This window comes from Clarias gariepinus, chromosome 9 (genome assembly GCF_024256425.1).
Source record: "Clarias gariepinus isolate MV-2021 ecotype Netherlands chromosome 9, CGAR_prim_01v2, whole genome shotgun sequence".
NCBI classification, from domain to species: domain Eukaryota; kingdom Metazoa; phylum Chordata; class Actinopteri; order Siluriformes; family Clariidae; genus Clarias; species Clarias gariepinus.
In genome coordinates, this window is record NC_071108.1 from 10,082,949 (window position 1) to 10,097,840 (window position 14,892).

The 14,892-nt window shown below is 39.2% G+C and overlaps 1 protein-coding gene across 1 annotated transcript; it reads right to left on the reverse strand.

Moving 5' to 3' along the window:
* Nucleotides 1-1,690: 1,690 nt before the first annotated feature.
* xpc (xeroderma pigmentosum, complementation group C) lies at nucleotides 1,691-13,774 on the reverse strand. Its single transcript, XM_053504779.1, has 14 exons — nucleotides 13,510-13,774; nucleotides 12,350-12,622; nucleotides 12,099-12,210; nucleotides 11,544-11,628; nucleotides 11,284-11,441; nucleotides 10,740-10,860; nucleotides 10,546-10,632; nucleotides 9,581-10,444; nucleotides 8,426-8,586; nucleotides 7,952-8,033; nucleotides 7,572-7,703; nucleotides 5,562-5,731; nucleotides 4,133-4,226; nucleotides 1,691-3,528 (listed from the first exon to the last, which is right to left on the reverse strand). The coding sequence occupies exons 1-14, from the start codon at nucleotides 13,625-13,627 to the stop codon at nucleotides 3,208-3,210; spliced, it is 2,778 nt and encodes a 925-aa protein (XP_053360754.1). The 5' UTR covers nucleotides 13,628-13,774; the 3' UTR covers nucleotides 1,691-3,207.
* Between the last annotated feature and the right edge of the window lie 1,118 nt (nucleotides 13,775-14,892).

Below are 14,892 nucleotides of genomic sequence, written 5' to 3' on the forward strand. Positions count from 1 at the left end.
TTCCTGTCATGGATTGGCAACCTCGTGCCAAGTCTCCCGAGATAGGCTCCCAGTGATATCCTGTGATATATCCTGTATATAGGATAAAGTGGTATAGATAATGAGTGAGTGAGTGAGTGTTTGGTCAAACCTGCAATGTTATTGTATCCAAATACATATACTTCAGTATGGAGTTGGTCTCCCTTTCACAGCTGTAACAGCTTCTACTCTTCTAGGAGGGCTGTCCACTATTTTTTTTTGACTGTTTCTGTGGGAATTCATGCCCATTAATTCTGTAGAGCATTAATGAGATCAGGTAGTGATGTTGAATGAGAAGGCCTGGCTCGCAGTTTTCATTCCAGTTGATTCCAAAGGTACTTGGTGATCTGTGTGGGCCAGTCAAGTTCTTCTACATCGAACTCATCAAACCATGGCTTTATAGTTCTTGCTTTGTGCACTGGGGCACAGTCATGTTGGAATAGAAAAGGGCCTTTCCCGAACTGTTGCCACAAAGTCAGAAGCATAGCATTGTCCAAGATGTCTTGGAGTGATGAAGCGTTAAGATTCCCTTTTACTGTGCACAACCTGATCATTTTTATTTATAATTTTTTTTCTCACATTTCATACACATTTTGATTCTGTAAAGCTGCTTTGCCACAATGACCATTGTTTGAAGCGATATACTAATAAAATATCTCACTCCACATTTTACAGAGTGTGTCAGGAATTTTCTTTATTTTAAGTCAGGTTTAAAGGAATCAACAGCAGCAACCTTCTGGGGCTCAAATGGCTGAAATTCTGAACAGTAACTCAGGGCCTTAACAAACTAAGACATTACTGCCTGGCCTACATAAATGTCCCTATTTCAGAAGGGTCAAATAATTGGGCTGCATCAAGCAAAGAAAACAGCTAAGGAGATTTTAAGTTGTTAAAACTGAGTTCAGAAGTCTTCAACACATTAACAAAACCTGGAAGAGTAATGCTTAACTTTGTGTAAGAAATGTCGGAAAAATTGGAGATCACTTAAACTCTTAGTGAAGTTGCATGGTAAAAATCATGTGTCTGATGAGTCCAGATTGACCCTATTCCAGTGACGGGTGCATCGGAGTAAGAAGGGAAGCGCATAGTGGCCACTGTACAAGCATCTTGTTTTTTTTCTTCCTACAGGTTTTTCTTCCCTAATGGCACAGTCGTATTCCAGGAATCAAATTGTGAAAGAATGGTTCTGGGAACAGTGTAATTTCCAGTCATTGTCCAAACATACTGATGATCATAAAACCCTAATCTTAACTACAGACTTGGTGGTCAGTTCATTCATAAATATTTATATTAAATTATAAGGCCACAACTGTATATCACGATCTGATTTAAGGGGGTCAGTAACCGTGTACCTAACTTATCTTCAATTGCATAATTTGCATGTGTGCAGTTTCCCATTCTCGGTGTCAATAACACATTTATTTTTGAGCACAAAATATTGAACAACTGCTATTCAAGAAAATAATTAAGTAGTTATGAGAACGATTTGACTTTTAGATGTAATTAAGGGTGTCAATATTCCTGCGGCTGTTGTATGTAGTTTGATTATCATAGGTTAAGCTAACTAAATTCAGGATCTCTGATGCATTTACACTTTTAATTCATCAATTAAACAGAGGATAGAGGCAGAAAAGGTCAATGATTAGGACTAACAGGCCACATTCAAACCAGCTTGTTATTTTTTTGTTTGCTTTTATTGAAATGTAAAAAACTTTTATAAACACTTTCCAGAAAAATATTTCTCAATACAAAAGAAATCTATAAGAGTGAAAAATCAACATCAGTCAAAAATAAGATTATTACAGTAAACGCTTAATGAATTGAGTTGTAGAGCAGAATTTTTTCAGGTATAAGGCTGATGATGAAATCTGTAGTTAATATTCAACTGTACGATAGGCCTGAGATAAGTCTAAACATTTATGGTGGAAGATTTATGGAGATTTATGATATATCAGGTTTCTTGGAAGACAGAATTTTGAGGAAATACAGTAAACAACATGGAAATATGCAGAGAAAGCGATGAAAAGTAAACAAAGGAAATACACTTAATCACAGCAGCTACTGAATATAATGGGTTTATGAGAACTAGAAAAACATTGCTGGCTTCCAGTCACAGACACAGTGGAGGTATTTGGTAAAGGAAGAGGAAGTTAAATGTTGTGCGCGCACAGCCAATCAGATATCCTGTACTTACTGAAAATACCGACCCGAAGCAACGAAATGATTGAGACACAACATAATGCAAGAGCTCTCGAGTTCTTGAAATACTAGCAGCATGCAATTAAGAGGTTCTTACAGAAATATCTTTGCATTTTTAACCTTAAAATAATAATCTACCACATTTGCATGTGCTATTAAAAACGGGCAAAACTAGTCTAGCCGTTCGAGTCAAACTGGGACTTTTGATGTGTAGAATAACACAACATGGTTATGAGAGTAAAGCTACCTTTATTTCCCAATATAATCCCTGATACACTAATGCACCCATCCCAGCGTTTCACTAGTGCTTATATGCCATTAAGGCAGAAAGTTTTCTTAATAGTCCATGGTCATGATCGCACTGCCTGCTTCATGATTGAAATGCTGGCCTCCCGGGAACTCTTATTGACCCCAACATGTGGAAATGGCTTGGAGCTAAGTCTGCTGAATTCCTGTCATGTGCCAGTGGACGTTTTGAATGACTGTGTACAGTTCCCCCGTTATCTGTTGATTTTTTTTAATGGTCACACACTCCACTTGATGAATCTTTGCAGGAATGACCGCAGCGTTCTATGAGCTGGGATCGTCATTTAGGCATGTACGGCGTTTTTAAAAATGTAAAATGTCTGTAAATGTTAGTTTTTCACCTTTAACAGAAATTTAATCATTTGTCTGTCCCTCTATATATATATATATATATATATAGAGAGAGAGAGAGAGAGTTAGAATATATATAGATTGTTGTTTAGAATTTTTTAATTTCTGTTGTAACCAAGTTTTGGAAAAACAGACTTTCCATTCATGGAAGTTGTGCGAGATAATGGATTAGTTTGTTTCCCCTCAATTAAGCAAGACAAAAGTTGCACTTGCTTTACAAATTGCTACAGAAAGGCGTTCATCTCATGTAGCTCTAGTCGCATTAACCGAGATGACAACGAAATCTGCGATTGAAATACAGACAGAGAGAGATGGCAAGTGAAAATAATCAGATTACACACTTTTTTCGAAAGGGAAGAGATGTTTCTCTCGGCCACGCCTCTCCCTTTTACTGATGGACTTTTTAGCTCCTCCTTCTTCCTGTTTCTCCTCCCTGTTCTGCGGCCATGAAACAGCCAGAGATGGTGGAGCCGTATGGGCACCACTGTCATTCTCTTCTTCAGATGAAAATCCCTCCTCTTCTTTGTTTGCCCCCTGCGCTATGCCTGTGTCCTTGGCCATGCCCTGTTGTTTGTAACGCCTCTGCAGCCTCTCCTTAATCAGCAGCCCTTTCACCAGCAGTGTCCAGTTACCTAGTACTCGCTTCTCACGCTTCTGTTTCAGCAGAAAAGAGAAAAATAAGAAAAAAAACAACAACAGTAGAATATACAACCTGTAGACTCATATACACTCGAAAGTTTCAAAAGTCGTTTTAAGATTATGGAGTTGTCTGGCTATACTATATATATATATATATATATATATATATATATATATATATAAAAAAAACACACATCTCATACATATTCATTGCAAGCATTAAATAAAAGATTAAATTATTGCTCCCGCTCTTTAGTTAAACACCATTAATCTCTTAAACAGTATACTGCTTATAGATTCCATTGTGTAGACAATATAATACATCACAAGCCTGTGGCGGGCCAAATTACATTCATCAAAGCCAGACGGGTAAAGGAGGCTGTCTCAAAGCAATCCATATTACTGTGTGTATTACTGCATGTGCTGAAACAATCCATAAGTTCTCATTTTAATAATGAACTTTTATAAAGGATGAGTTAGTCAAACTCTTTACCGACACTCATATATTATAGACTGAAGCAAAGCTGCTCCTTTATCACGACTTAAACCACACGAACACACACAAAGATACAAACTCAGGCATGCACACACACACACACACACACACACACACACAAACCTCTAGTTCCTTTTTCCGTTGAATCTCTTGCTCGTTTTTCCAGGCATCTTTCAGAATCTCTTCGTGTTCCTCACATACGATATAGCCGTCAGTCCTGCAGCACGATGAAACCGATTAGAAATCATGCAACTACATAATCAAAACACTTCAACAAATGTGCACCAATACAAATGCATTGGCAGAAACACGACGTGTAGCATTTACATTTACAGGCAACCCTCTGGTTGGAAAGCGATCAAATGCAATAAAAAACACACTCACTCATCGTCTATACCGCTTTTTCCTGTATTTAGGGTTGTAAGGGGCCTGGAGCCTGTCCCAAGTGACTTACAAAGGGTACACCCAGGACTGGGTGCCAATCCATCACAGGCACACACACTCTCACCCACTACGGGCAATTTGGAAATGCCAATTAGGCTAATTTGCAGGGCTTTGGACTGTGGGAGGAAACCGAAGTACCTGAAGGAAACCCACCAAACACGAGGAGAACATGCAAACTCCATGCACACAGAGATGGGAATTGAACCTGGCCGGAAATCGAACATGGACCTCGAAAATTCGACCACTGCAATTAGTTTACATCTAGTGAGCATAATGACAACTTCTCCTGGTATGGAAAGTTGCTTTATATTAGCGGTTGCAGCTCAGAGGATTAGGACACTGGGTTACTGATCTGAAGGTCGGCGGTTTAAGACCCAGCTCCACTAGGTTGCCTTTGATGGACCCATTAAGCAAGGCACTTAACCCAATCTGCTCCAGCTTAACCCTATCTGCGCTTTGATCCCCGATATGCTTGGATATCTTCATGAACGAATTTCACTGTACAGTGATGTATTTATGACAAATAAAGGCTTACGTTTTACTTAACCGCATACTAATAAAACATGTAACATTTAAAACATGCCTTAGGAATAAAATGTTTCACATAGGTATACAGTGATCAGGTAAACCATGAACAGGTGAAGTGAACAATATTTATCAGCAACTATACTGTACAACGGTAAAGAGGTGACAGGATTATGGGCACCCCAGGCTCACCTGTATCCAAAGGGTCCAAAGGCCACAAATAAAGCCAATGCACAAAATCCAATCCCACAAAAAAAGCCAATGAGCACACATTGTCCCAAAAAAAAAAAAGCAAAAAAAAAAAAAAAAGAAGAGAAAAAGTGCTGGATATAATAGAAAGGCACTAGAATAGAACATGCACCAGAACCCTGTTATGAAAACTCTGTAGTCGATTTCTCTTTTTAAGGTGAAGGTGCACCTCAAACAACAAAGACAAAAATGTCATGAATAGGTTTCTGTGTTTCTGTTTCGTCATCACTACTCCCAAGCATATGCCTGCAAACGTGTACATTGAAAGTCGTCTTTAATGTACATTTAAAGTCGTCTTCTTAATGCGAGTTGCCATTATACAAAACACACTTACACAGGATGCGAGTGTCCTCCATGGAAATCGAAGCCTGTTACAGCACCAGCACAGTCCACGTTGAGTTTTCGAGCCACTCTGTTCAGATTCGGCAGACGCAGATGCACACACCCTATAGGCAACATGCACGGTTTAAACAGGTACACGTTTCCAAAATCATTACGTGGAACCTGCAATAAGCACACACAAACACACAAAACCAATCTTCAGGCCTTTGCATTGTTCCAGCTTGATTTAAAATTGCCATAATTTTCCCACCCCCCAAAAAGACAATAATCACAAATCTTAATGACTACAAACCAGCAGCCCTGACATGTACTGCATCTGCTTCAGCGTCAAGCTACAGAAACAAAACATCCCGACACAGAGACAGTTTCTTCCTCCAAATTCAATAACAGTCTGGAAATACTTCATTAACACCAACTCACATACTTCTGAATTACAATAACAACAAACTAATATTCTCTCTTTCACAGTATATGACACCATATTCATAAATCATGTACATGCATTTATATGCGCGAGGGGAGTTCAAGTCAAACCGGGACTTTTGACTGTGCAGAATAACAGGACAGTTATGAGAGTAAAAAATACATTTATTTCTCTATATAATCCCCTGATACACTGAACTTATGCAAATATTTCACTAGTGGTTGGATAACATCAAGGTAGAAAGTTTCTCAGTACAATGATGCCATGATTGGACTGCATGTTTCACATCTAAAATGCCAGCCTCCCAGGAATGAATTTAAAGAAAAATCATGTGGAAATTACTCGAAGTGAGATTTGGACTGTACGGGGAATGCAGCAAGTGGTGTTAATGAATGATTGTGTGTAGAGTCACCAACTTGTGTGTGTGTGAACAAGTTATTCGTCGATTTTCAGGGATCAGGCGTTCAATGCATTGAATGTTTACAGGAACAACTGCAATGGGCTCCGAGCCACCTCGGCTGGAACCGTCATCCATAGATGTACAGCCTTCTTTAAACTTTCTGAACCATACAAATGTTTTACTGCAACTATGACTCTCATCTCATCATTTGACTTGTATTAAGGAAAGTTCTTAAGACAAAATTACGTATTGCAAAACACATTTTCCAATAGAAAATAATGTAAATGATGATAATCCGTTTCAACCACCCAAAACTAATACGAATATTATCTATTTCCAACACAATAATCATTATTGTGCATAGAAGAACAATTACTTTTTTTTATTCTATTTTTTTTTTATTCTGTTTTCTTCTTGCTAACATTTTTGGGACCCATGTTGCTATAATGTCATAAAATCTTACACAAAATGCAAACAAACCCTCAAAAAATACATAAACTTGCATTAATTGTCTTTCCACTGATGCTAACAAGTTTTGTACCGCTACTTAGCCAGCATTCATTTTGGCTTGGTTCGTTAGCTCATATGCCTAAAATGCTTTTCATGTCAAAGCAAATTTCTTGCTAAATTTTAGCTCGTAAAGTAAAAATTCTAAGGCAGCGTGTTCTAATTCTGAATTATCATTGTACTTTCATATGTAGCATGGGCTGAAAGTCTTTTATTCTACTTATAATATATATCTTACAAATCTGTACTTATCTTTGAATATTTAGCCTTAAAAAGGTATATCCATTTTTGTTTCACTTTTAAGTAATTTTCCCTGTACATATAAAAGTAAATCTTTTAACACCCTTTTTTTTACCTTAAAGAACTCCTCATTCAGTTATTCATTCTTTAATAATTATTTTACTGGATCTAGAGCCTGTGTGCAAGACCTCAGTTTATGAATCAGGTGAACATTCTCATTCATACACATGTACACCTAGGGGAAAAACGCTGAACCCTTGCAGACGTGGGGAAAATGTGTAAAACGCTATACAGACAGTAATCCAAACTCAGGGAACCCAGACACACTGAGTCAGAAATTCTGCTCTCTATATTAAAAAGTTAAAGGAGAAACGGCATAGTCTGAAATCTTACCTGGCCAATCAACTCCACTCTCATTTTGACATGCTCACCTTGCCATTGACAGCAACAGGAGGCTGGTAGTCCTCGGTCTGCCAGTGGCCAAACAGAGGCAGGTCTTTGTTATCCTTGTTCTCAGACATTTTCCTGGCTTTCCGTGAGCGGTTCGAGCAGCCTTTTACCATCTGAACCAGCAGGGGGCGCAAACAACATTTTACCATAGCACTGAATATGTTCATATTAACTTAAATTTAATTGCAGGGCTGAACAACAGATTCCAATTATATAGCCAGACACTTAAATTAAATTTGTATGGGTAACCGAGATTTATTTACAATTTACTTATGATTTTTTTGGGGTTAAAATTTTGACAATAAAGTGGTTTTTTTTATGAGCACATCTTTTTTTTCTTTTTTTGTGCTTGTTCTCTCACCTTGTAAGGTTCCTCCCCGAGTCGGACGGTGCGCGCTTGCTTCAACCAGATGTCTCTAGAATGCAGTGTGTGGACACAATCCCTAAAAATGTACCACAAACATATAATTAGAGCTGACTAATACATTCAAGTACCTGTCATTTGCTCATGCATTATGAATGGACTATTATTATTATCCATGTGCAGCACTAACACACAAATTGTCAGTTTAAATTGTAATTAAAATTAAATCAGTTGAATTAAACGCAAATTAGAGATCCAAATGGTTATGAAGGTTTTATGTTATCCAGGTCCATGAACTGTATATAAGAACCAAGTCAAGGTGACAGGATCTGTGCTATAACCTTGACTGTTTTAGTCTGAAGGGCTGGCTCACGCAGTCCCCATGTCCTATTCTACAAGGCCAGCAGCCTTTGCACATTCTCTCTCTCACTGTCTCATACACACACACACACACACACACACACACTTTACCGTGAATATACAGCTTCTCCTCGACAGTAGCCCAAAATGGAGGCAGTGGAGGGGTACAATGCCTGGAACTTTAGCAGGTGCCTCTCCAGTGCATACAAAGGGTGATTTTTGTACTCCGCTACTGATGTGGGCATGGGCTTCTCCATCACCTTCTCCTTTAGCTATATGGGAAAACAAGCACAGTAAATCCTCATTTTTAAGACTTATACTTCTATATACTGTGTTTATTTTTTCACACCTACTGTATAGCAAATATATATCAACATTTTGGCCAAATGACCCTTGTGCTGCTTCAAAACAGGTAAAGAGCTCAGAATAATGTTTATCATCTACGGAAAAACTTTTTAAATATTTGTCCATATTTTACACCATCACATATAAATTACAGTATCTACTATAATACACTGACCAGGGACAAATTGAAAGGGAAAAAAGTTATTTGCTACGGAAATTATAGAAAGAATTTTGCTGCTGTGACTTGGGTTCACGTGTTGGGAATGTACAGTCTAAATGCAGTTATTCGGATTCCTCGTTCGTTTATATTCTTGTAGGATTGATTTCTTCCCAAGAGAAACTCAGTGGTTAAGATATTGAACTCCTGATCAGAATGGTCAAACCCCAGGACAAAGCTGCCACTGAAATAAAATGCAAATAGCTCTGAATAAGGACATCCAATAAATAGAGATTGAGATCTCAACACAGTTGGGCACATATGGGTGATTTTGATGGGAATGGGAATGTATCTCAGAAAAACAGACATCGGGAATCTGTAAAATGTTGCAAGACTTGACTTAGCCAATGACTTATCAAGACTTACCGATTACCATGAGTCGTATCTGTGGGGATGATGTGCTAGTACTTTTCTAAAGAATACAGCGATATCGAGCTGAATTTTTTCACGCGCACCCACAAAACTCGTATCAAAACATTTGTAATGTTCAGAACATTCACACAACGGAATGCTCTCAATTTCTGTGCTGTTTTCGAGTTATGAGGACCTAACTCAATTAGAGAGCTTGTAATAAAATGATTTCTTTGTTAAAGTAACAACGATTTTACCTTCTGTGAATCTGTATATTAGTTGACTGAAATAAATCTTAATCATTCAGGCAATTACAATCTAAATGCATGGACATTGTTGTTGTCTTCTTGTACCTCTTTGTCTTCTTCCCGCTTTTGTTCAGAATCCGGACCCTCATAGTAGAGTAACGTCTCCTCCCACCACTCGGAGTCTAAACGGCGTTTCCGTGATGACGTGAGCCAGTTAGGGTCGTATCTTTTGCTCACGTCCTTCAGATAGCCACCTTCATCAACACCCACTACATACGTAACAGGCTGTGTGGCTTGTTTGAAGCAGAGATCCGGCCGCCCCACCCCTTCATCAACATCAACACATATCCAGCGCTTTGCTGCTTTCAGGTACACCTCTATCCATTCATCATTTCCTTTTTCCTGCTTTCCTTTTCCTCGCTGCTTCTTCCAGCATAGGTCTTCTTTTTTACCCTCGTCCTCCTCCTTTCTCTTCTTTATGGTCTTATTGGAACGCCGCGGAGCCTGACTTTTGCCCTTTGCCTTGGCCTTTGAATTCCTTTTTGACCTTTTTGCACCACGCTCTGAGTCATCGCTCTCATTCTCACTCTCATCCTCATTCACTTCCTCACTCTCATCCTCATTCACTCCCTCACTGTCAACCTCGCTGTCATCCTCAAAGTTCGGCTTAAACTCCTCCCCATCACTAAGTTCATCCCCATCACTGCTGTCTTCTTTATAGGACACTTTAGATGCTGTACTCCTTCTCCTGGTGTTTTTTGGTCTTTGTTCCGCGATTGCTTCTTTCCTTTTGTCCCCTTCATTCTTAACATTTATTTTCTGTCTCTTTCCTCCCCTCTTTGCTTGCCCCTCAGTACTGGAAGTTAATGCGCGTTTGGAACCTGGGGAAATTTTGGGTTCTGGTGGCGTTTTATCAGCTTCCTTAGATTTGTCTTTAGAAAGAGGACAGCTGGAGGTGTGTGCTGTAAACTAAAGAAAAAAAAAACAAAAAAATTTTGTTTATCGAGTGCACAAATTCCTGTCCATCATACAGAACATCTTTGTGTGTCTGTGCACACACACAAATCTACCTTTGTTGTTGGCTTGAAAGATACTGGCTGTAGTGAGAGCACTAATCTACAGTAGATGTGCAGTGACCTCAGCACCAGCAGGAACAGCTAGGGGGGAAAAAACGTCAAAAGTTCTTTCGGTAAATAATATAAATGTAATGAAATATTTTTGGCAGGGTCAAGTATGAGAAATTGTGACGTGAAAGGTCTCTCACATAGGTCATCTCCTGATGATTACGCGCTGACAGACTTCCCAAACGTCTCTCGAGCAGGTCATGCATCCCCACGTCCTTCTCTTCAGGGAGGGCGGTGTTTAGTGTGAACGTCCCCTTAAACCTGCCAGCAGCAAACAAATTAGCTCTAAGCAACAAATTCAAGTGAAACCTCTCAAGTTATTTCTCTATACAATCACCTGCCCTACACTAATGCCCTAATCCCAGCGTTTACTGCTTGGATACCATCAAGGTAAAAAGTTTTCCCAGTAAGCCTACTTCACGTCTGAAACACCGGCCTCCCGGGAACACTTTTTATGACATTTGAAAGAGGCTGGGACTGTACAGGGGTGGTGATAAGTATTGTACAAGATGTGCAGTGGGCAGTATGAATGTTTTATCGCGGCTAAGAGTCTCATCACTGTACTGCACTTAAAGTATTCTGTAAATGTTTATTCAAAATTGATTTTACACATTCACTCAAGAAATTTCATCATAAGTCCTTGTTTGACTAAAACGCTCAGGATTATTTCCACATTGTTCTTACCACTTGAGAAGACTCTCCAGATAGACAGAATTGATAGGTTTTTTAACAAGGGTGGCAAAGTGAGCTGGAACTAAAGACAAGGTGATGGCCAATAAGTCAGGTTCGCAGCACAGGCGGTTCCGAAACTGTCCGCTCGCCAGCAAACATAACAGATGAACCTGAATGATACATAAACGACAGAGATGTGATGCAACATCAGGCTATCTTTCTTGAAATTGTAAACAAAATGTACATGCACAAATCTGCACAAACGCACACACCTTGTGTGTATCCTCCTGTACCGTCTTGTGGAAACGATTCACCATTCTGCGCAGGTACATCATATACTCGGCTTCATCTTTTTCCCTGGAAACGATCACCATAGAAAGGTGTCTTAGAGCTAGCTGTCAATCACCAACGTCTACTCAATCAGTTGGCTGACAGTGTGACAGGTAATAAGTAGATAATGTCAAAAAAAGCCTCGCTTAGGTTTTCAGTGCAACTTTTTCTTTTTGTACCATACCAAAAAAGGTAGTTTAAAAGGTATTAGCAAAAAAATATCTTACTATTACATTTATTTATGGGATTTATTTAAGTGATCAAATAAAGTCCTTCAAGAAATAAGATGAGGCCATAAAAAATAAATAAATAAATAAATAAATAAATAAAGGCCATAAAAAGAACTGTTTAAATTGCCATATTTATGTAATATGGATTCCATGATGAAGGTAGACCTACTTCTTTTTTTCTATTCTATAATGATTTTTTTTCAAATTATACAATACATAAAATCGTGATGAGATGCTTTATTCATCACCCCTTCTCTTCGTACACACTTTTTCTGTCTTTTGTGCCTTTCCTCAGTCGTCTCGATCTCAATCTCCACAGGCTGAGAGGGGACTGCAGGTTCTTGCTCTGGCCCCACTGGTCCTAATGGGGCTGCCAGTTCTGGAAGGAAAAAAAACAAAAAAAAAACACATTTATGAGCACACATATGCATATTCACATTAATTAAACCTAAACACCTATACAAAAAAACAATGACATTCATTCTTGATCAAACTTTTACAGAAATACACAAACTCACCTTCTACTTCCTCCCACTCCTCATCTTCATCACTCTCCTCACTCCCATGATCATTTTCTTTTTTCTCTTCTTTCATCTCATAGTCATTGATCTTCGGCACAGCGCTCTCGTGAAGCGACATGCTCGACTCCTCGGAGACGTCCTCAGGCTCTTCTTTTAATGCCTTTCTGAAATATTTGCTTTTCTTTGCCTCTGATGGCTTTTGTGTCTTTGTCGATGTTTGGCCTCTGGGCTTGTTGGCCCTGGCAACATTTTTGGCTCTGGTAACCTTGTCTGAAAAATGCATGCATCAGCATAATAATAAATAATAATAATACAAATGTTAGATTGCCCTTAATTTTGGGTTAGTTAAACTGTTGAACATCATAACAATAAATAGCATCACAATCTATTTACACATTTGGCAGACGCTCTTATCCAGAGCGATTAACAAAAGCGCTTTGAAGTTTCCATCATTAGATCTATCCCTACACTGGGATACTAGGTTTTTAATGAATTTGATGCAACAGGAAGCCAGTGGAAAAAATGAAGTGGGGAGTTGTTTTTATTTATTATTTATTTCTATAACACTTACAGAATGATTCTTGTGAACAACCATGGTATAAAATTCAACCTGAGCGTTCCAGGACTTCTGTAAGGGCATGCAGTAATTCTGATCTCCCGCCTTTTCCTCATGTTAAGTAAGAGTTCATTAAGACACGCCCACCCCCACTCCCACTGTTCTGCAGTAGGCGTGGCCTAAACACATCTTACACAACGTAAAGGGGGGGGGGGGGGTCAGGAGAGCGCTGTTATTTAATCACCTCGCGTGCATGCTCTGAGCGCGTTCTACTTCTAAGAGAGAAAAAGGAAATTTCTTATTTATTTGCACACGTGGTGCACCAGTTACACTATTCAGATCCACAAGAGCAGCCATGCAAAAGTGCACATCTGCAGCTGCTGAACTGACTCAGTAAATAAACAAGTGCAAGGCAAGTTCAAGTGCAAGGAAACTCCACAGTCATCCAAAAGGAGAGAGAAAAACATGTATTTACAAAACATCTCCACGACTTTCATTCATTTGTAAACACACCTCGTGTTATGCATGCAGTGGTTCAACTGTACTCTTTCTTGACTAAACTTTGAACTAGTTTTAAACTCTTGATTTAAAGTGACCCTACCTTTGATGCTCGGAGATTTGGGAGCAGCTTCATTCTTCTTCTTCTTCTTCACATCCTGACCCTTTGTCTTGTCCTTTTCAGACGCAACAACATCCTGCCGGAGTTTACGTTTAGCCATGTTAGCTCTTGGGTCGTTCTAACAGCTTTCTCCACAGAAACTAGGCTATAGAATAAAACAGCCCGAGTGCAGACACCCTGTGTGTGTGTATGTGTGTGGCTACTTGTGTAACTTCATTCACAGGCCACGGTTATTTAACATCCTCGGTGCTTGTGTAACACTGAGACATGCCGCTAAACGTCACATCCGGTGCGCTGTATCTCAACTAGAGGTTTAGTGCACTGCAAAGTGCGCATGCGCGACTAGAAGCGCACACAGCGTAGTGCACTTGGATAAAAGGACCGATGTGTTTAAACCAAAGCCTGAAATTCTGACCACTAGAGTGCGGTGTCGTACATCATCTTATTTTTCACTCACTCACGCATCGTCTATACGCGTTGCGTTACCCTGTACTAGCTAAAGTACTCGTCGTTGACGGGAAGATTTTTCGAGAAATAGTTAAAAGGTTAAAGTTGAAAATATGCTGATAAGCAAAAATTCACTTATACCAATCAGCACTGTTATTTCAGCTTTAACTAATTCCCTTAAAATATTCAGTTTAGCTTTTTAAATTAATATCTATGGCAGTAGGTTGTTTACATTGAGCAAGTAGCTTATTTTAAAGTAGGTTATTAACTGTTAATAACATCACTTTTACTCAACATTTTGATTTCACTCATAAATCACCCTGGACAGGGTGTCAGTCCATCCCAGGGCACACATACACGCTCATTCACACACTACACTTAATTTTGGGAATGCCAATTAGGCTAATTTGCATGTCTTTGGACTGTGGGATGAAACTGGAGTACCCAGAGGAAATGCACCAAGCACGGGGAGAACATGCAAACTCCATGCACACATACTGTACCCGCGGCTGGAATCGAATCCGGATCCTGAAGATGCAAGTCGACAGTGCTAACCTTTAAGCCACCGTGCTGCCATGTACAGTAGGCTACTAAAAGTGGCCTACTTTATATGGTATGGCGGTGTCTGCTCGATTAGTTAAGGCTCTGAGTTACTGATTGGAAAGTCGGCGGTTCGAGACCCTTTTCCGCTAGGTTTCCCTTGTTGGACCTCTGAGCAAGGCCCTTAATCCTGTCTGCAGCAGAACACAGTAAAATGTCTGACCATGTGCTCTGACCCATGCCAGCCAACAAAACTGTAATATGCAAAGAATAAAGAATTCCACTTTGCAATGATGTATATGTGACGAAAAAAGGCTGAACTTATATTAGCATGTTATTAACTTATTATAATTTTTTAACTAGTTGGATAAAAAAAAG

Excerpts from the sequence above, each read along its gene's own strand:
- xpc (XM_053504779.1), bottom strand. The coding sequence starts at position 13,627 with ATGGCTAAACGTAAACTCCGGCAGGATGTTGTTGCGTCTGAAAAGGAC. Across the intron at positions 10,445-10,545 it reads CTTTCAAGCCAACAACAAAG|TTTACAGCACACACCTCCAG; the intron begins GTAGATTTGTGT and ends TTTTTTCTTTAG. Across the intron at positions 3,529-4,132 it reads AACGGAAAAAGGAACTAGAG|AAGCGTGAGAAGCGAGTACT; the intron begins GTTTGTGTGTGT and ends CTGCTGAAACAG.